A 20,983-nucleotide genomic window follows, 5' to 3' on the forward strand; every position below is an offset into this window, starting at 1 on the left:
GCCACCTGTGCCCGGCTAGGAAACAGTATTTTCATCTTAATCAGTTCCCAAACATCTGGTTTCCCTTTAACCAACACAGCTGTAAATGTCCGTGTTCCCCCCCTCCCTCACATTTCTTCCCTGCACAAAGCTAGTTGTGTACTCTATTCTGGTTTTCTGCCTCTTGCTTAAGCCTCCTCCCATTGCCTACAATCTTCACTATTCACGTCTTTCTAATCATCCAAGGACCCCTTGAGTTTCACTAGTGAACTTTTCCCTCACCTACCAAACTATATAAGGTCTACTTAGGCTAAAGTTGCTTTTTTTTTTTTTTTGCATATACTGTGTTTTCATAAATCCTTGTAATCATCAGAACAAGATTATAAACTTCTTGAGACTTGCAGTTTACATTCTTAGAATCAGCTTTACATTCAATTTAGTTCTAAAGTTCTCCTATAGATACATACTGAGAAGCACCATACGTTTTATTTTCCTGTATGTTGAAGGTTTTTGAGTTTTAACACTGAACTCTTATTCAACAATGAACTGGATGTGTCAGCATGTCTTTAGCCTTAGCACTCAGGAGGTTGAGGCAGGAAGACAATGAGTTCAGCATAGACCTTGGAAAAAAAGGGGGGGGTGAGAATTGGCTAGTCCTTTTCAATTTACTGATGGAAAGAAAAAGTATACTACTTAAAATGTTCCTTAAAGCTGGTGCTGGTATCTCACATCTGTAATCCTAGCTATCAGGACGCTGAGGTCACAGGATGGTGGTTTGAAGCAAACTCTAGTTGCAAAGTCCATGAGACTCTTATCTCCAGTTAACCATCCAGATGCCTGAAGTGGAGCTGTGACTCAAGTGAAAGAGTGCAAGCCTTGAGGAAACATGCTGACAGACAGTTCAAGCCTCAGGACTACCACACACACAAAAACGCTACTTAACAGAATTAGTGTGTAGGGGAATTTAGGTGGGTGGGCTTTTTTTGTTGTTTTGGTTTTGTCTTTTTCTAAAATTACTAGGTTTAATCATAGGGGTTGATAAATATTCTATTCAACCAGGGAAAGTCTTTAGAGCCACATCTAAAGACTAAGAAAAATAGATTGAAAAAGACAGACCAGTGGCTTGAACTCCAGGGCCGGGCGCTGTCCCTGAGCTTCTTTTGCTCAAGGCTGGCACTCTATCACCTGAGCCAAAGCTCCATTTCTGGCTGTTTTGGTAGTTTATTGGAGATAAGAATCTCATAGACTTTCCTGCCCAGGCTGACTTTGAATTTTTTTATTTTTTTGTCAGTTGTGGGACCTGAACTCTGGGCCTGAGCACTGTCACTGTCCCTGGCCCTGAGCTCTTCAGCTCAAGGCTAGTGCTCTACCACTTGAGCCACAGCACCACTTCCAGGTTTTTCTGCTTATATGGTGCTGAGAAATAGAACCTAGATCCTCATGCATGCAAAGCAAGCACTCTACCACTGAGCCACCTTCCCAACCCTGGCTTTAAATTACTATCTTCAGATCTCACCCTCTAAATTAGCTAAGATTATAGGTGTGAGTCACTGGAGCCCAGCCATCCCCCCTTCCCCCCCTTTAATGAAGCCTTTTAGAGTTCCAAAGCCTATATGGTCTGTAGACCTATTATGTCAGAATCACTTGATGAGTTGCAGAATCCCAGAGGTTCTGATTCATCAATTGGAAGGATATTATGTGAATTTTAAATAAACATTGGCAGTTACGCACACAGTGAATCATAGTTTAAGGAACAAACAGTGTTAAGTATTTGGAAAACATTCCTGCCAGCATTTTAAACATACTGTTGAATAGGCAGTAAAAATGTATTCCCTTGATTTTGGCAGTGAATCCCTTTTTTTTTTTTTTTTTTGGCCAGTCCTGGTGCTTTGACTTTGGGCCAGGGCACTGTCCCTAAGCTTCTTTTGCTCAAAGCTAGGACTCTACCACTTGAGTCACAGTGCCACTTCTGGCTTTTTGTGTTTATGTAGTACTAAGGAATTGAACCAAGAGTTTCATGCATGCAAGGCAAGCACTCTACCACTAAGCCACATTCCCAGAGTGAATCCCTTTTTTGAAGTAGTTAAAATATGTATACTAAGATCTCATCATACCATAAGTACCAAAGCACCTGAACCTGTTTACTAAAACTTCTTGAGTTTAGACTTAGGCTAATAATTATTGCTTAATGCTGTTCCTGGAGAGGCAAGGCAATGGCTTTTAACTGCTTCTCCAAACCAAGCCAGGAAATAGAGAGCAATGTGGTATCACTGAAAGAGGGGAGGGAGGAAAATCAGCTTGTAATCATAGTATTTTATTCATCTTGAAATAATACTTAGCACCTACGTGCTAAGCACTTTTAGGGGCTAAGCCTTTTTACATGTATTAAGCTAGTTTCCCCTTCCCAAGTTTCATTATACAGATTTGGAGATGAAGACACAGTATAGTTAGTTGAGTAACTGACCCTCTCACATAGCTAAGAAGTACACCTAAATTCATGTATGGAATTTCATCTTTTCCTTTAGCGATTGACTTGATAAACAACCTACTTCAAGTGAAGATGAGGAAACGTTACAGTGTTGACAAATCTCTTAGTCATCCTTGGCTACAGGTAATTTTTTTTAATGTATTTATCTCTTTCGTAGTCCTCATTTGAGTAGCTGTGTTGTATCTTACCTAATGAAACCACTCCAAAATCAACAGATCATATCCATTTCTTAGAATAATGGTAGTGCTATTCAGTGGTTAATTTGTAAGCTCCTGTGAACTGAGAACAGTGACTTGTTTTATAGGGACTTATGTTTGACTTTTTTTTTAAAGGATTAGCATGACATACTTTTTCAGTATATTTTATTTAAATGTCTACTGAAAGGTTTAGTTTTGCATCAGAGACCAAAAAAGAAAGCCATTTAAAATGTTTGACTTAGCCAGGTGCTAGTGGTTCATGCCTATCTATAATCCTAGCTACTCAGGAGGCTGAGTGAGATCTGAGGATTCAGTTCGAAGCCAGCTTAGGCAGGAAAGTCCATGTAACTCTTACCTCCAATTAAACATCAGAAAACCAGAAATGGTGCTGTGACTCAAGTGGTAGAGTGTTAGCCTTGAGTCTAGAGCCTGGGATGGCACCCTGGCCTAAATTCAAGCCCCACACTACTTTAAAGGGAATGAGGTAAATTACTAGGGAATACCGCTTATGCATTTACCAATGTAGATCAAAATGTTTTTAGTGATAACTATCTCAGAAGCCTGACAGATTTTTTTTTAACTTTACAAACGTTACTTTACCTTATTAGAGACTTGAAGGGGAAAAATCCTAACATAGCTAATTTCAAATATTACATTATAATTTATATAACAAGAATTCACTGGTGCTACAATCAAAATTTTTAAATGGTTTGATAAGCTGTCAATATTTTATTTAATAGTTGGTAATCTTTTTTTCTTTCTAGGATTATCAGACATGGCTTGACCTTAGAGAATTTGAAACTCGTATTGGAGAACGTTACATTACACATGAAAGTGATGATGCTCGCTGGGAAATACATGCATACACACATAACCTTGCATATCCAAAGCACTTCATTATGGCACCCAATCCAGATGATATGGAAGAAGATCCTTAATTTTTATCAATGAGCTAACTTTAACAAGGATTTAATTTTATGTACTGATATTCTGCTGCATTAACTGTCGTCCTTTAGGTTGTCATTCTCAGGATGCAAAGCCATGAGAAGATACAGGAATTGGTGACACCAATACTGTAGTTCATGAGTAGGTACAGAAAGGGAAATTGATGTATAATGGACTCAAAACTGAAGTTTTTATAAATTTTTATAGCATAAGCAAATAAACTGGTTTTGTATTTTTCCTGTACCTTCACTTTATAGTAATGTCACTTTATCTTCCCTTTCTTGGTCTTTTGTTTTTTGCCAGTCCTGGGGCTTAAACTCAGAGCACAGGTACTGTCTCTGAGCTTCTCTTTGCTTAAAAGCTAGTGTGCTAGTGTTCTACCAATTGAGGCACAGCTCCATTTGTCCTTTCGGTAGTTTATTGGAGGTAGGTTTTACTTTCCTGCCTGAACTTGGTCTTTTTTTTTTTTAAGTCTGATTTTCCAGTTTTTTCATAGCTTAACCAAATTACACAAGATTTATAAGACTGATTACTAAAGAGGTTTTCATTTAAGCAATAACTGTGAAGCTACTAATATATGATTTACTGTAGGACCTTAAACATTTGTCCAGTCATCCATCGAGCAATTGAAAGGTTTTCCTAGATATCTATAGAGGATCCCTAGATGTTTTTGCCTTTCTCTTTAAATCATTCAAGACTGAAACAGTCCATAACCTTTCGATCCCTACAAAAAAAAAAATGTCACTTTCTGTAGGTTTTAGTAGCCATTAATATAATTTGTACAATTGTTTTTTTTTTTTTAAGTAAAATAGCTGAGATAAATGCTGAGTGGTTATGTGTGCCTGTTCCTAACTATGGAACAACTATTTTCCCAACTGACAGCATCATGATGCTACAGTATTTAAGATTCAATGGGTGCAGATCTAAATATTAATTGCATAACTCATCTTTATCCTGGGTTGAATTTGAAGTCAAAGATTAAATATGTACTAAAAGGAGCTATGTATGGTGAAGTCAGTTAATGCTACCATCACTATATAGATGTGTTTTCCCATAACCTATTAGAGGGTTTTGCTAATGTCTGGAGTGTTTTTTAAATCACCATTTTTCTTAAGCAATTATAAAACCCTCAGTTTATAAGGAGGGGGGGATGGTGAGGAGGACTATATTAACAGTAGAGAAATGAATAGAGGAAGGCCATTTTACATTTCAGCTCCAGGAGCCAGATTTTTCCAATATAATTACTGACATAGGTGGAATGTCTCTCATCTGAAATGTTAATTTGGATTTCCAACCTCGGATTTGGGAATTTGTATAGAGGTCACTTATTGGGCATCCCTAATCTGCAAATCTGAAATCTCATAGCCTCTGATGAAATGCAAAACTTTTCGAGCTTTGTGGTGTTCACAGATTTTCAGCTTAGAGGCAGTCTGATTGAAGAAAAATCTGAAGCCATCCATAGGAATTGTAGTGGCTTTGTTCTTTTGTTCAGCAGTTATCACTATGAACCTTGTTTTAGTTTGGTTTGGTTTCTTTTCCATTCTTAAGGGCAAGAACTTTGGAATTTAAGTCTTGGCTTCAGTATATTAGCTTTGGTAACCTGGACACATACGGTTTGTCTCTAGTTCCTCAGTCTATAAAATGAAAGTCATAATTTTTGCCTATATCTTCCTCACTGTGATCTATAGAAGATCAGATGTGAATTAGTGTAATTCAATAATGTGAAAAGTATACTAATGTTATTGTTGCCTACCAAGTTTGAGGTCGCAAAGGAGAATTGTATACAAACAAGATTGAGAGGCTTTTAGAATCTAGGACTGAAAATGATAAGCATTATGCAGCATTTCTGTGTTCTGTTTTATGTTTTAGTTTTTTGTTCAGAACAGCTACCTGATGAGGACATCATGAATCCCTTCTTACAGATAAGGAAATTGAAGTACTAAGTTAGCTGCCAGAGTTGATATAATTACAATACCCAGGCAGTAAGCTACCAGAATCCCTTACCCTCCTGCTCATTATGCTGCATCTATACAAATCTCCAGTAGACATTCCACATACTTCTGTAATTCGCTCTCATGTAGCCATTACTGCATTCTCTGATAGAGGATGATTTCTCCAAAATAAGTCAGTTTATATCAATATGGGCAAGATGGAATAATTTTTTTAGTTACTAAGCAACCTACTCTGGTTTTACAGCATAAGGTGAAGATTAACTGGAAATGATATCCATTTGCTACACTTATATAATCAACTGTATAAGCCATGAAGTTAATTGCACTCTTTGTTTTTATTACATGCCTAAGAAGTTTTCTAAAAAATTTTTGTAAAGGCACTGTCAAATAATTTGGAGTTGAACAATTACTCCAGATACTGTGTAACCTTTGTAACCTTTTGTCTTGAAGTCGTGTTTGTATAAGAGATAACTGTTTATAGAAACAGATGTCTAATATTGTATAGTCTCTAATGACACTGTTGAGTATCTTTTTATATTTTTTTGTTACATCCTACTTTTTGTAAATACTCTAAAGAAGCTTAATAATAAAATGTATTTCTGTATCACCATACTTTTTCTATGTGAAAATCTTGGTAGGGGTATCCAGAGAAAATTCTGTTTTACAGACTTTGATAATAGAACTATTTTGAAAATAGTATTTGTAAACAGAACTATGGAATATTTGTAAACAGAAGTAATATTTATGAGAACTGATTTTATGTATCTACCATTTTTAAACTACAACTGTATACTAAATCTGAAGTAATTATCTGAAGGGCACTTTAATGAAATTCATTAATAATTTTAACTTTAAAAATTTCAGTTATTCAACTATAGGAACTACTAGCAGACTTAGAAAAAGAAAAGTTAAATGCTGAGATTAATTTTCTGGGATTGAAGGTATACTGGACACTTGACTCCATTAATTATAAAAACAATTACATATTTTGGAAGGCTACTTGTGAGCATTTTCGGCTTTCAAATATTTTCCTAAGCCAGGTGACAGTGGTTCATACCTGTACTCCTAGATACTGGAGACAGAGATCTGGGGATCACAGTTAGAAGCCAGCCTGGGCAGGAAAGTCTGTGAGACTCTTATCTCCAATAAATTACCAAAAGTCTGGAAGTGGACCTGTGGGTCAAGTGATAGAGCACTAGCCTTGAACAAAAGCAGCTCAGAGACAGTGCCCGAACTGGCAAAATAACAACTCTCCTAAGCTGGGCACTAATGACTCATGGAGGTAAATCTGGGATCACAGTTTGAAGCTAGCCAGGGTAGAAAAGTCTAAGACTAACCAGCAGAAAACTGGAAGTGGACCTTTGGCTCCATATAGAGGGCTAGAGTAGAAAAGCCAAAAAAAAAAAAAATCCTCCCAGCCAAGTCTGGTGGGGGGAAAGCAAATTCGAAATGAAGTAAAATGGAAAAAGAGCAGCTACAAATGGCTTAGAATGTAAAAAAATAAGACCTCAGTCAGTACAGGTGTGTTACTGCTGCAGTCAGTTAAGCAGAAGAAGCAATAAAACTTACCATTTTTGACAACTTCCAGAGTATTAAGCCATAAGTTTAAGTTGTGGCTAGTACTTTTTTCCCTTAGCTACCTTTATATATTTGTGTTACTAATAAACACTTCCTCTGAAAGTCTGTATTTTCAATCAGTATTACAAGTTCGGTGAAGTAAAATGAGAACTTAAAATTCTGCATTTATATAAAAATACAGAAAATGAGTTAAGTTTCAGAAAGTTATTCCTTCTTATATTTACTTTTATGTAGGTACACATCAGATTTACTGTTCGCTGACTTTTAATTTTTTTAATTAAACTCTCATTTTTACATGCAAAATCAACAAAAAGCATATGGTAAGAAATTCAAATACCAAGAAAGTCTCTACCTACCTTTGTCTTCCAGATTTCGAGATTTTATAATTATTATTTATTGGATGTCTTCTCGTGTGTGTGTGATGCATGGGCTTTAACCAAGACAGTCTCTCCACCTACCTTTGTCTTCCAGGTTTGGAGGTTTTAATAATTTATATGTAATAAATATATATATACTATATTACATATAATTATATATAATAATTTAATAATATAAATTATTTATTGGGTGTCTTCCTGTGTGTGTGTCTCATGCATGGCCTTTAACTCTGGGCCTGGATGCTGTTCCTGGCTTTTTATGTGTTCAAGTCTAGCATTCTACCATTTGAGCCATAGCTTCAGTTCTGGTTTTTTGGTAGTTACTGGAGATAAAAATCTCACAGGCTTTCCTGCCAGGCTGGCTTTGAACTAAAATCTTAAGATCTCTATCTCCTGATTAGCTAAGATTACAGACATGAGCCCCTGGCACTTGCAAACAGAAAATAAAGGATCTAGGCAGGCACCAGTAAGTCAAGTCCTAGCTACTGAGGAAACTGATTTTCAAAGGATTTTGCTTCAAAGCCAGCCAAGGCAGAAAGTTCCACAAGACTCCATCTCCAAAGTAACCAACTGGATGTATATGGCTTAAGTGCTAGAACTCCCCTGGGCATACAAGCCAAGCAAGCACAAAGCCCTGAGTTTAGAACCCCAACACCATCCAAAAGAAATTCCAAATCTTGCTAATACATTAGCCAGATTTCTATGAAATGACAAACTGTAGCTTCAACAAAAATAGAATCACAACTGTAGCAACTTTTACATCCTATCATTCTCTTGCTAAGTCTTGTATTTCTGTCAGAATATACTGCTCTAGTTTTACTTTTAAAATAACATACAGATCAGTCTCATCAAGGTAGAGGCATGGTTCACATGGTAGAGCACCTAGCAAGTATGAGGCTCTCAGTTCAAACCCCATTACTGTTCACCTCCCCCCCAAAAAAAAAATCCTCTTGGAACTGTCTTTGCAGTTTCTATTAAATCATTCAGTGTTCATGTATTTTTTAAAATTTATTTGTCAGTCATGGGGCCTGAACTCTAGGCCTGGGCGCTGTCCCTGAGCTCTTCAGCTCAAGGCTAGTGCTCTACCACTTGTCACAGTGCCACTTCTGGCCTTTTCTGTTTATGTGGTGCTGAGGAATCAAACCCAGGACCTCATGCATGCATGCACCCAGTCCCACGTATATTTTTTAATAAGGCAAAAACTTTTTTTTTTGTAGGTCATGGGGCTTGAACTCTGGTCCTGAGCACTGTCCCTGAGCTCTTCGGCTCAAGGCAAGTGCTCTACTACTTGAGCCACAGCGCCATTACCGGTTTTCTGGTGGTTAACTGGAAATGAGTCTCACAGACTTTCCTGCCTGGGCTAGCTTTGAACTTACATCCTCAGATCTCAGCTTTGTGAGTACTAGGGTTACAGGTGTGAGCTACCAACGCCCAGCCAGCTCTAGCTTTATTAAAGGAAACTCAAATTTCATAATTTAATCATTAAGAATATATATTTGTACCAAGAGTCAGTTACCACATTAAAAACTCGACGGTTTTGACTGTATACTTTATAAAAATGGGCTATTTTTTATTTATTTTTTGGTCTGGTCGTGGGGCCTGAACTCTGAGCCTGGGCGCTGTCCCTCAGCTTTTTAGCTCAAGGCTAGCACTCTACCACTTGAGCCACAGCGCCATTTCCGGCTTTTTTCTTTTTGCTTATGTGGTGCTGAAGAATCGAACCCAGGGCCTCAGGCATGCAAGGCAAGCACTCTACCACTGAGCCACCTTTCAGCCCCCAAATGGGCTATTTTTGCCAGGTGCCAATGGTTCATATCTGTAATCCAACCTACTCAGGAGACTTGAGACCTGGAGGATCATGGCAGAATAGTCTGAGAGACTCCAATTAACCAGCAAAAAAGTCTGGCTGGAGTTGGGGCTCAGGTAAAAGAATGCCAGCCATGAGCCAACAAGCCATGTAAGCACAACTGCCCCAAGTTCATGCTCCCATATAGTGGGAAAAGGGGGGACTATTTTTTATGATTGTGAAGAGTTAAAATACTTTCAACCAGTCACATTATCTTCAGCGTTTGAAGTGTATTCCTTATAATTTCTTGAGTAGGCTGAGAAGTGAAAAGTCTAGAACTGTCACTGCCAAGTTAGTTCACCAAATCCAGCTACAGGTGATGATGCAGAGGGTTTTGACTGACATGTGCCCATCTGATGACTTCCAACTTGAAGTCTCTGATGAGGTAGCAAGGCAAAGAAGTTAAATCTTTCTCCCATCTTCTTAGGATTCATTAACATATTGTACCCATGAAGTAACTGCTGCCTCACTGATGGCTCATCTGCTTTATCTAAAAGAACCTGTAAAGATAAAAGTCTTAGTAAAAAAGCAACTAAAACTCCTCGGTAGATGCAGCAGTATTAATAGCTTGAGTGCTCCAATAAAGCAGTGCTCAAATGAATTTCTGACCATAACCAAATATTCCCAAGTGCTTTTCTCTTTAATAAGATGTAAGTTGCCTGGGAGAACAGTTTTAAAATGCATACCCATGAACATAAAAGTAACTCTACCACTACTACAAAATTAAGATATTTAACCATAGTGAAATAAACCAATACCTTCAGTCGGACATCAATGCCCATATTTTTTAAAAATGTTTGTTGTTGGATTGGCCCCAGTGAGGCTGCTTTTCCTTGTGTCATTCTGCGCAAGTAACTGAAATCCACATCAGCTGTTAGGTCTGCTGTTCCAGGGGCAATTAACACGTCATGAAGCTTGTGGCTGCAAAACCCCTTGAACATAAAAGAAATGTTTTCTTCTCCTTTGTATGTATTATTGTCAAGATTAAAGAAATGCAATCATAGTAATACATTTTTACATAGTAATTGTTCCAAATAAAAATAGGACCAATCTATGGTTTAGCCAGCTGTAGTACCCTTTCTCAAAATGAGATGTCACATGGGAAACCCAACAGAATGGGCAAAGCTGGAGTGCATGAAGACATTACCTTTCACTTAAGAGATCAGTCTACCATGTCCACTCAAAACCCCAGGAGAATATGTTACTGCACTCCAGACCTGGACAATCTGAATATGGGAAGTGAAACTACTAATCAACATTTTTAACGAACTCTTCTACAATATTAAAGTTAGAATCTCTGGTCTGATGCTAGAAAATAGCATAGCATATAAATATATTTCCGTTAAAGAGTATTTTAGCAGATTACTCAGAAGGGATGTTTAGAAAGGATGAAGGACTCTAATGAAAGGGCAGAAAAGGTTAAATCAGAGGAAAACCCTTACATTTATACTATTCAGATGCTTATGAGGAGCTACATAAAGAACTTAAGTAATTCAGACCTGGTTCAAACATGGTTGGACAATGAATTTAGGAGTGAGATAAAGAGCTAATGATAATATAACAACATGAATTAACATTAATTCTAAGATAATGTAACACAAAAATGCTCACTACTGTGAAAAACAAAGACAAAACAAAGATGTTCAGTGTGTATCAGATTTGAAATTCTTGTATCATGTTCCTGAGTTATACATACTCTGAAAGTGTCTGTCTTTGTTCCATCATGACCATAATCAGCAATTAGTGCAGCACCTCCAGTGAGTGCAATGCGCTGAGAAAGTTCCTGAATAATTACCCCAGCCTCTGGACATACTTCAATATGATCTCTTGTTTCACCACACTGGTAAGGAATAAATCATATAACATCATTCCAAAAAACGATCTCCTTCAGTATTTTCACAATAAAAAAAAATACACACACACACACACACAATCTCCTTGAGGTTTCTCATGTTTTTCTACAGTGAGCATTCTTGAGCCAGTAGTCAAATCCTTCTCAGTATGAATATGCTCACTACATTCAACATGTCCCATGCTACCCCTTTCACTCAGAACTCCTTGGTTCTTTGAGGCTATCCACCAACCGTACACTGTAATTTTTCATAAAAAGGCATATGTCCTCCCAACCATCCAGATGGCCAATTAAACTAATACTTACTGTAAAAGTTCTTTCATATAATAAGTTAAAATCATACAAATATATCCCAGTGGATTGAAAGCATTAGAATAGGATTTGTCTGCCTAGAATAATAACTAGCACTAACAGACAATCTTCAAAAGGTCAGATATCAATATAATGAAATAGGTCCTATTAAGTAAATCATGCTGCCTTCTGTTGGGACCAAAAGTATCCTGATGGTACATCCTGTGTCTAGCAGCCTGCAAACTCAGTATCCCTGAGACTCATTACCCAAGATGTTCAACCACTGATTAAAGGCCCACAGAAGTAGTTACTACAAAAGTGAACTCACAATATTATCTTACCAACTTTAGTTTATATGAGGTTTCATTAACAACAGAGATGATTGAAATTTTGATATTCTTCATTATGTAAGCGTACATAACTTCTCCCTCTTCTCACTCTACTGAAAATGAGGTAATGACCTGCCTAAGAAATTCTCATTTAAGGTCCAGAAAATAGTTATTTTGTTTTTTGCGTTTTTCTCCTGCGGTGGAAATAAAGGGAATAAAAAGACACTCTGGGGCTGGCAATATGGCCCTGCCTCGCATGCATGAAGCCCTGGGTTCAATTCCTCAGTACCACATAGAAAAAGCTAGAAGTGGTATTGTGGCTCAAGTGGTAGAATGCTAGCCTTGAGCAAAAGAAGTTCAGGAACAGTGCTTGAGTTCAAGCCCTAGGACTGGCCAAAAAAAGAGACACTCTGAAGCCTAGACATTTCTGGGAAGTACAAGACATTCCTGGTGGTTTTTGTACCTTAAAACTCAAAGTAGATGAGCTCTTACGGTCATTCTTTGGAGTGCTAGAAAGTACATTTGTCATTCTGGCAGTCTAGAATCAAATTTTGGTTGTGGTGGAAGTATGGGGGAAAAGCTATGCTGAGCCCAAAGACCACTGATAACAAATTATTAAGTTGTTTTGAAAAAATAGAAAACAAAAAGTAAAACATACTAAGTGCTCATAAGTATGAACTGATACTTTACTATGGTATGCACTGTACTGCCTTCACAGACATGGAACTCTTTCTATAAAACAGACTATATATTTACCATTTGATAACAGTAACGAGGTGGTAGTGCTGAGGACTGCTTATGAACGTTCTCTTACAAAACATTAAAATAACACTAGCTGAATTCAGGGGTTCATGTCTGATTCTAGCTACTTATGAGGCTGAGTTTGGGAGAATGGAGGTTCCAGACCAAAACATTTTCAAGACTCTCTCTCAACTAATGTGAACCTGTTACCCCAGATACATAGGAGACAGATCAAGAATGCAATTCCAGGTCAGCCAGGGGAAAAAAAAAAGATTCCATCTCAATGGAAGAAGCTAAATGTGATGGTGTACACCTGTCATTCCAGCTACTGAAGGAAGCATAAAATAGGAAGATAAGGTCCAGGCCCGAGCAAAAGGTGAGAACTCATCTCAAAATAATCAGTGCAAAAAGAAAGGGGGGCTAGAGACAACGCTCAGTGATAGAACAATTGCCTAGCAACCACGAGACCTAGAGTTCAAACTCCAGTACTACCAAAAAAAGATGGCAGGCTCAAAAAATTAGTTTAACCCATTCTTTTGATGGTCTTCTACACTTCCACTGTCGCTGTCCTTAACAAGTAATCTAACATACCAATTTTTGGAAAGGAAACTGTAATAGTAATGAATAAAACAAGATTTGGCTATTCTATTAGCAATAAGAGAAATTTTACAGGAAAAAAATATTCTTACTTGTATGAAGGCTTCTGCTGGAGTGGCACCAGGTGCCAAGACAAATCTCAGCTTATCAGAAACTTGTGGGTCAATATCAATGAGTACTTCTCTCCATCCGTGTGGTGTTTTCTACACAAAAGTTTCCCAAGTTCTCAAAATTGCCTTTACAAAAAATAACTATTAGCTCTCCCACGATGAATAATATTTCAGAGCACTGAGCTATGATAAATTATTAAAATACAGTCATATCCTTTGAAAATATGTGTACACAGACATTAACATTATAAGGAAGAAGAACTAGCAGATGTGGAAGACAGGAAAATGAGCAACATGGAACCTGCCCCAAAAATGGAAAACAAAATCAATACCTGAAATTTATGTATAGGAAGAACATCAAAAAATTCGTTTGCAAGATAGAAGCTGTATCCTATTTAAAACAGGGAAACAAATCTCAGTATTTTAATGCAATTATTTCAACATTAAAAAAGAGAATTCCTGTTTCTTCAATAGTGGAATCTTCTACAACCATCACTACCCAAGAACTATCCCCTTCCTCAAAAAAACTAAGAATATGCAAAAGAACAGTTATTTTTATACTCATTTTCTTCCATATAATGGTGAATGAGTTGAAATACCTGAACTAAACTAAACCTGTTCGTCACCTGGCCCAAAAGAAATGCTAACTCAAATTTGTTAGTTGGAAAAGAATATGAATTTCATAATATCAAAGACCAGGAGAGACCCTGTTCAAAAACTAAAAAAGGGCTGGAGGCATGGCTCAAGTGGTAGAATGGCCTGCCTAACAAGTAGAGACTGAGTTCAAATATCAATACCAATGAAATAATTATAGTCAACTATCACTACCATGAAGAATTGTGATCAAAATTCTTTCGTTAATGTAATTACCTTTTGGAACATCCTTCAGATCACGGTACCAGGAAACTGGAATCCCAGACTTGGTCACACCTTTCATATACACAAGAGATTCCGCATCTCTCTCTAATGGTATCTTCTTGTCAGTCAATGTCAGTGCCTGAAACTCACTTAATTTTTGACTCACCTCTACCAGGTGTACTGAAATGTCACAGGTTTTCAGCACAGATCCAAGCTGACTGAACACCTAAATACAGAAAGAAAAAATTATAGACAGATGAAATGTGTTAGGCAGACTATAGGTTTTCTAACCCATTTACCACAATGATTTTCAGGTTTCCTAGTTTTTTTCCACTTTGGAGAGTGTCTGATTTTAATTTCCATTTACCTGATTACTGTTTGGATTTACTCTTAGATGGGCATGTTCATATACTTGGCCTGATTTTTCTATTAAGCTATCTGTTACTTCTTATGTGATTTAAGGAGTTCTTTAAATATTCCAACTATTGTTTTCTCTTTGTTGGTATTACATGTTACAGATAATGTCTCCCACTCTGGATTAGCACCCCATAGTGACAATAAAAAACTCCTATTTTTATGAAGTGAAAAACCATTCTTATAAAGAACAAATTCTTAATTGTAATTTACTTGAAATTAATCTTTTCTTTTTTGGCTTCTGCTTTTTATATAATTTTAAAAGATGGCCCTGAGTTCAAGCCCTACGACTATACACACATACAAAAATCCTTGAACCAAGCATGGTGACACATGTCTGTAATACTAGCATTGGGAGGCAGAGGCAAAGCCAGCAAGACATTGTCTCAAAAGAAAACTTTACCTACTCACAAGACAAATATATTCTTCTATAATGTCTTCTAAACATTTAAATTTTTTTTTTTTGGGCCCGGTCCTGGGGCCTGAACTCTGGGCCTGTGTGCTGTCCCTCAGCTCTTCAGCTCAAGGCTAGCGCTCTACCACTTGAGCCACAGCGCCACTTCCGGCTTTTTTCTTTTTGCTTATGTGGTGCTGAGGAATTGAACCCAGGGCCTCTGGCATGCAAGGCAAGCGCTCTACCACTGAGCCATCTTCCCAGCCCCATACATTTAAAATTTTTAACTTTTACAGACATTATATGATATTACATTATTCTGGCACTTTTAGTAAGAAAATAAGATGAAATAGGTAGGAGTAAAAGCAAAAAAACACCATGAAATATCCAAATTCAGTAAGTAGTAGTAAGTTTAACCTACATAAATGATAATGATATTCTTTTACTTTTTTTTTGTTTGTTTTTTTGGGTCCGGTCTTGGGGCCTGAACTCTGGGCCTTGGCGCTGTCCCTCAGCTCTTCAGCTCAAGGCTGGCGCTCTACCACTTGAGCCACAATGCCACTTCCGGCTTTTTTCTTTTTGCTTATGTGGTGCTGAGGAATTGAACCCAGGGCCTCTGGCATGCAAGGCATGCGCTCTACCACTGAGCCACCTTCCCAGCCCCAGACTTGCTGACTTCTTTCTTTTTGCTTATGTGGTGCTGAGGAATCGAACCCAGGGCCTCAGGCATGCAAGGCAAGTGCTCTACTACTGAGCCACCTTCCCAGCCCATGATATTCTTTTACTACCTACCCTCAAAATGTCTCCTGTGAGTGTTCCCCGACCTGGGCCCAGTTCTACTAGCTGAAAAGCTGAACTTTTTCCAGAGGACATCCATTCACTAATGAACCATATCCCTACTAGCTGTAATAAAGAAAAAAAAACACATATTAAAGTATTGTAAAATGTAAATTACACAATATAAAACTCCACAAAAATAAGTAATTCCTATCAGAAAGCAAAATAATAGCAAAATAACCATGTGTGTCATTACATACACATGTAGGAATTTCACTAGGAATGTGTCACAACACTATGTAGGAAGCTTAATAATAGGAAAAAATTTACAAGATTATAATAGAATAATTGTAAGGCAGCATCCTCTATAAAACGTTCCATGACCCAGATAAAAGGATATCAATTACATAAAGGGGCTGGTATGTGAAAGCAAATATAGGGCATATTCAATGCAATTATGTCACTTTCAGCTCTTTGGATTTATATAATCTCTTAGATATGATTAATGTTCATCAAACCTGGATTCTGCTTCCACTTATACACAATTTTCTATTTCTAAATTATTTAAAGTGCTTTTATGGAAATACATAAACTAAAATTCTGGTGTGTGTGTGTCTGTGTACTATGGATTAAATTCAGGGCCTCCTGCTTTCACTTTCATTTTTTGCTCAAGGCTGGAGCTTTCCCACGTGAGCCACACCTCCACTCCCAGAAATGTTGTTTCTTAAAGGAAAATACTATGTTAAACCATGGCTGGGAGCTTTACAGATCATCCTGATTCCATTCAGTGTTCTTTTTTTTACCTTTTCTCTCTCCCTGTTTCCATTCCCGTATTTCACCTGGCTCTCCTCTTTTACTTCTATCCTTTTTCCTTCATATTGCTCCACTTCCTCTTCTACAAGGAAGTATAAACTTTTCAAATGTCCTCTCTAGCATTTCCCCTCATAGTCTTGCTAATTCCTCTAAAAGTAAACACTTTTGATGAGTTACCATGTAAAGCACTGTTATAGACTAATAGAACTTGATCAGCTCTCAAATACTTATGTTTCTTTCTTTTATCATAAACATTGGGTATTACCTCTCCAAAGATCTGGCTTATTTCAGGTGAAGTAATGAAATCTCCTTTTTCTCCTAGCATATCATGGTGAACATAATATCCCTGAGTTAAAAGAAAAAAAAAAGATGAAGTCAATTTCCAAATAAACCTTTTACAATACCCTTTCAATATTTTCTCTAAGACAAAGACAGTATATTTTCCTCAATTTACAAAATAATGATCCTCTTGCAGAACTGGGGAAAAAATAAACAATGGTTCAACTGTAAAGGCAGGAACCATGCAACATCATCTTTGTCTTCCCTCACTTCTCCCTGCTCCCACAATCCAACCATGGACAATCCTGCCTACCCTCTGCCTAATGCTGCTCTTCAGTCCACCCTGCCACTGGTTAATGTTCTTATTCCTGGAATTACATAGGGCTGTTCATCAGAACTATACCTGTGACAGCTGCACTTTTCTGTGTATTACATCTCAACAGAAAGGTGTTTGCTTCTAAGTAGCTCTGCTTGTCCATGCTGCCATGACCACTATGAATTCACATCTTTCTCCCGTTTCATTTCACCCTGGTAATTGTCCTTTCATCTGTCCAAATGCAACTCTTGCTGTCCCCCAGCCTTTCAACCTAAAACTAAATTCAGTGCTTCCAAAGGAATTCTATGTTTCCATCAGAAAGAATGATATTGTACCACTCATAAGGAAATGGAAAGACTCAGAAAAAATTATACTAAGTGACGTAAGCCAGACCCTAAGAAACAGGTTGCAAGCCAGGCGCTGGTGGCTCACGCCTGTAATCCTAGCTACTCAGGAGGCTGAGATCTGAGGATCACGGTTCAAAGCCAGCCCGAGCAGGAGAGACCATGAGACTCCTATCTCCAATAAACCACCAGAAAACCGGAAGTGGCGCTGTACCTCAAGTAGTAGAGTGCTTGCCTTGAGCTGAAGAGCTGAGGGACAGCGCCCAGGCCCAGAGTTCAAGGCCCACGACCGACCAAAAAAAAAAAAAAAAAGAAACATTTGTTGTCATTAGAATGTGCCTTTAAATCTACAAGTAAACACACTAATGGTAACAGAAAAAAAATACACTTGGACATGATAAAATTATACAGGACTCATTTATACAGCGAGACCAAAGGAGGATATTCTTAAGCGAGGATCACAAAGGCCCAATAGCTATGTGCATATGATCATATAAAATGATGTTTATCGAAATGAACTCCAAAAAATGAAAATGAGGTTTGTTATTTTGCTTTTTGTTTTTCTCCTTTGTTGCTTTTATTTTCTGTACCTTTTGTCTTGTATATATCTGTTTGGAGGAGTACCAGGGTAAACAAATGCAGCAGTGATACTAGACTATGTTGAAAATTAACTATACAACTTGGGTGGGGTTGGGAAAAACTGGGAGAAAATAAGGGAAGAGGTGACACTGTTGAAGAAAAAAATACTCATTACCTGACTTACGTAACAGGAATCCCTCTGTACAATCCTTTTACAATAACAAAAATAAATTCAGTGGTTCTTTTTATGAGCTTATTTTTTATATCTGTTCTTTACCACAAGGTAAAATGATTTGAGGAAAAGTATATTTTATTTTTATTCAGATCCCAACTTTTAGTATATAGAGTATATTCTATTTTTATTCAGATCCCAAGTTTTAGCACAATACCCATCTTTCAAGACAGACTCAAGAACTTCCTGTTAAGAAAACTTCCTTGCCCTTTACAAGTCCTTTATTAAACTACCCAAACCCTTAGCAGGTAGACAGGTCTCCTGCTCTATGTATAAAATACATTTCTTCTGACCCTGACTCCATCTGGCCTCTACTTGCTACCTCTCTTTTCTTTGTACTCAAAAGAAAATGCCTTTCCTTTCCCTTCTGTGCAATCCTAATTCTTCCACCTATCATGAGGACTGCCATTCATTTTTCAGACAACTCCCATAGGTATTTTTGTTTTCATCTTGTCTCTTCAACTTTTCTCATTAGGCATTAGGAATAAATCCAGTCACTATCACCTTTACAAAAGAACCTTTTGTTCACTCATAGAACATCCCTTCTAGACTTTAATTTCTGACACATTTAATCTTTTTTGTTATAAAGCAGCCTAATATAATGAAGCCTACTAAATAGAACTTACGAAAGCACAGAACTTAAAACACAATTTCAAAAGAAGTTGAAAAATTATTTCTCAAGTGTGAAAAAAATTGTGATGTAACATAACAGACTTCTTTATATTAAGTGAAAAAACAGGCCAATGGTCTAATAATTAATCATGGGCATTTTGAGATATTAATGATCACTATATTATGATATGTCAATATTGGTGATTTTCACTAATGACAAAGTCACAGGTATCACTGGTATTTATGGTTGTTGCCGATATTCATAATTAAAGAAATGCTGTATTTCAGTAAGAAAGTAATGAAGATAAATGAGTTATGTTTTTTGTTTTGGTGTTTGTTTTGCAATTCAAGTTCATAAACCTCCAGTTTTTTTAGAGAAGACTCTTTAGGTTAAGAAACTCAACACTGTTTTTTGGTCAGCTGTGGGGCTTGAACTCTGGGCCTGGGCACTATCCCTGAGCTCTTCAGCTGAAGGCTAGCGCTCTACCACTAGAGCCACAACGCTGCTTCCAGTTTTCTGCCCAGGTGCTTTGAACCGTGATCCTCAGATCTCAGCCTCCTGAGTAGCTAGGATTACAGGCATGAGCCACCAGTGCCCAGCTTCAACATTAAGTTTTAAAATACCCTCAAGTCTTAATACTGGAAAACCTTTTCCTCTATGTACACTGTCCCTAGTTCCTTGGCTTTAAATACAATTATTACTCTGGGGACAAGTAAATTTATATACATATACCCAATCTTTCTCCCGTCTGAAGATTCCCACTTACCATCTCTACCTAGACATCCTAGTGCCCCTCCTCCCCCAAAGTATTAAGTACAGCTCTTCCCCTGTAGTCCTGGAAATGTGGCCTTCTGTCCTAATGATAGTAACTAAAGGCACTGCCATTACCCAAATGCTCAACCTGAAAACCTAGAAATCAATCTCATTTCCTTTTCCTTCACCCTTCCACAACTAAACCATCAGCAGATTCTATAGGTCTAAAACCTATTTCTAAACTACTCACTTCCTATCCCATTTTTACTATCACTCTATTACCTTATAGCGTCCCTGTCTTTAGTAACCCAATGGCAAGTCATTCCACCATATCAACGGCAATAGGCCAAGCCAATCTCAGAAGTCCACCAGGGTCACATTTAACTCAACAAAAGGAGAAATTTCATAAAAATAAAGAACCACGGGGTTCTATGAAAGGGCTTTGTAGAGCAGACAGGAAAATACAATTCAGAAATTATGACAGTCCCTAATCCTGAATAGTAAAGAACTATATAACTACCGTATATACACTTAAACTGCCTTCTGAAGTTACTTCAACACATGGAACCTTCTCTTTATTGGCAGAGCCCCGGGCTTGCTCCAGCCCTGACTAATTGACAGATTAAATCTTCTGTCCCCAGGTGTCTGGGAATCATTCTCTGCACACACCCCTTGTGGCTCACGCCACAAATCTTCCAGAGCGAGTCTGATCTTAGGCTCCTCTCCCCATACCTTGTCCGGGTTGGTCAACACCTCCTTCATGTACTCGGCCACCGTGATGGGACCGGTAGACTTTATTTTGTACATGAGATGTCGAAACATAGGTGTCACCCGGTTGCTTTCTGCCGGTTCATTCCCGGAGCTGAAGTATTTCCCTCTCCAAACACAGGGAAAGACTGGAAGAAGAAGAAGAAAAAGCAGAGTAAGCAGCAGCCCCGATTATACGTCAGAATTTACATCCCGAGAGCTTTCAAGGAAGCTCTGCTAACGCTCAGCGGCGCTTCCAGGCCAGGAGGCGCCGGGCGCCCCGCGCGCCGCCCCGGCCGCCGCCGGCTGCGGCCGGCCTCCACAGTGCCCGCAGGCCGGAAGCGAGGCCCGGAGCCCTAAATCCAGAAACTGAGAACGCCAGCCTAGCGGTTCCCACGGCAACCGCGGGTCTGCAGGGGAGAGGCTCACGAGCGCGCGCGACGTGACGCAGCGGCCGGGCGACGGGACTCGCCGGGACCATCTTGCCGAACTCCGCCGGTGGCCAGGCGCCGCCTCCGGGGGCGGGGCCGAGAGGCCCCTTCCGAAGATAACGCGTCCCCGGAGGAAGTGCGTCACGGGCGG

At 38.4% G+C, this 20,983-nt stretch overlaps 2 protein-coding genes across 3 annotated transcripts in view; one reads left to right on the forward strand and one right to left on the reverse strand.

The window, feature by feature from the left end:
* Positions 1-3,968, forward strand: part of Prkd3 (protein kinase D3) — a 74,265-nt gene extending 70,297 nt beyond the window's left edge. Inside the window, exons 16-17 of the mRNA XM_013013518.1 lie at positions 2,505-2,590; positions 3,429-3,968. Of these exons, the coding sequence (XP_012868972.1) occupies positions 2,505-2,590; positions 3,429-3,602 (260 nt within the window). The 3' untranslated portion in view covers positions 3,603-3,968. The remainder of the gene's footprint in view (positions 1-2,504; positions 2,591-3,428) is intronic.
* Positions 3,969-9,345: 5,377 nt separating this feature from the next.
* Ndufaf7 (NADH dehydrogenase (ubiquinone) complex I, assembly factor 7) lies at positions 9,346-20,913 on the reverse strand. 2 transcript variants are annotated; one of them, XM_013013501.1, is made up of 10 exons: positions 20,831-20,913; positions 20,387-20,550; positions 16,804-16,884; positions 15,741-15,851; positions 14,153-14,366; positions 13,615-13,673; positions 13,265-13,375; positions 11,059-11,202; positions 10,121-10,294; positions 9,346-9,862 (listed from the first exon to the last, which is right to left on the reverse strand). In XM_013013501.1, exons 1-10 carry the CDS (start codon positions 20,880-20,882, stop codon positions 9,644-9,646), a joined length of 1,329 nt encoding a protein of 442 aa, XP_012868955.1. In that variant the 5' UTR covers positions 20,883-20,913; the 3' UTR covers positions 9,346-9,643. The 2 variants fall into 2 exon arrangements, with proteins under 2 accessions (XP_012868955.1, XP_012868956.1); XM_013013502.1 differs by lacking the exon at positions 13,265-13,375.
* Positions 20,914-20,983: the final 70 nt, after the last annotated feature.

This window comes from Dipodomys ordii, unplaced genomic scaffold (assembly GCF_000151885.1).
Source record: "Dipodomys ordii isolate 6190 unplaced genomic scaffold, Dord_2.0 Scaffold20, whole genome shotgun sequence".
NCBI lineage: Eukaryota > Metazoa > Chordata > Mammalia > Rodentia > Heteromyidae > Dipodomys > Dipodomys ordii.

Coding starts and splice junctions, on each gene's coding strand:
- Ndufaf7 (XM_013013501.1), bottom strand. CDS start 20,882: ATGGTCCCGGCGAGTCCCGTCGCCCGGCCGCTGCGTCACGTCGCGCGC. Junction 13,674..14,152: donor TCTGAAGGATGTTCCAAAAG/GTAATTACATTA, acceptor TGTTTTAAATAG/GATACAGCTTCTATCTTGCA. Junction 13,376..13,614: donor TTCCTATACATAAATTTCAG/GTATTGATTTTG, acceptor ACTTTTGTGTAG/AAAACACCACACGGATGGAG.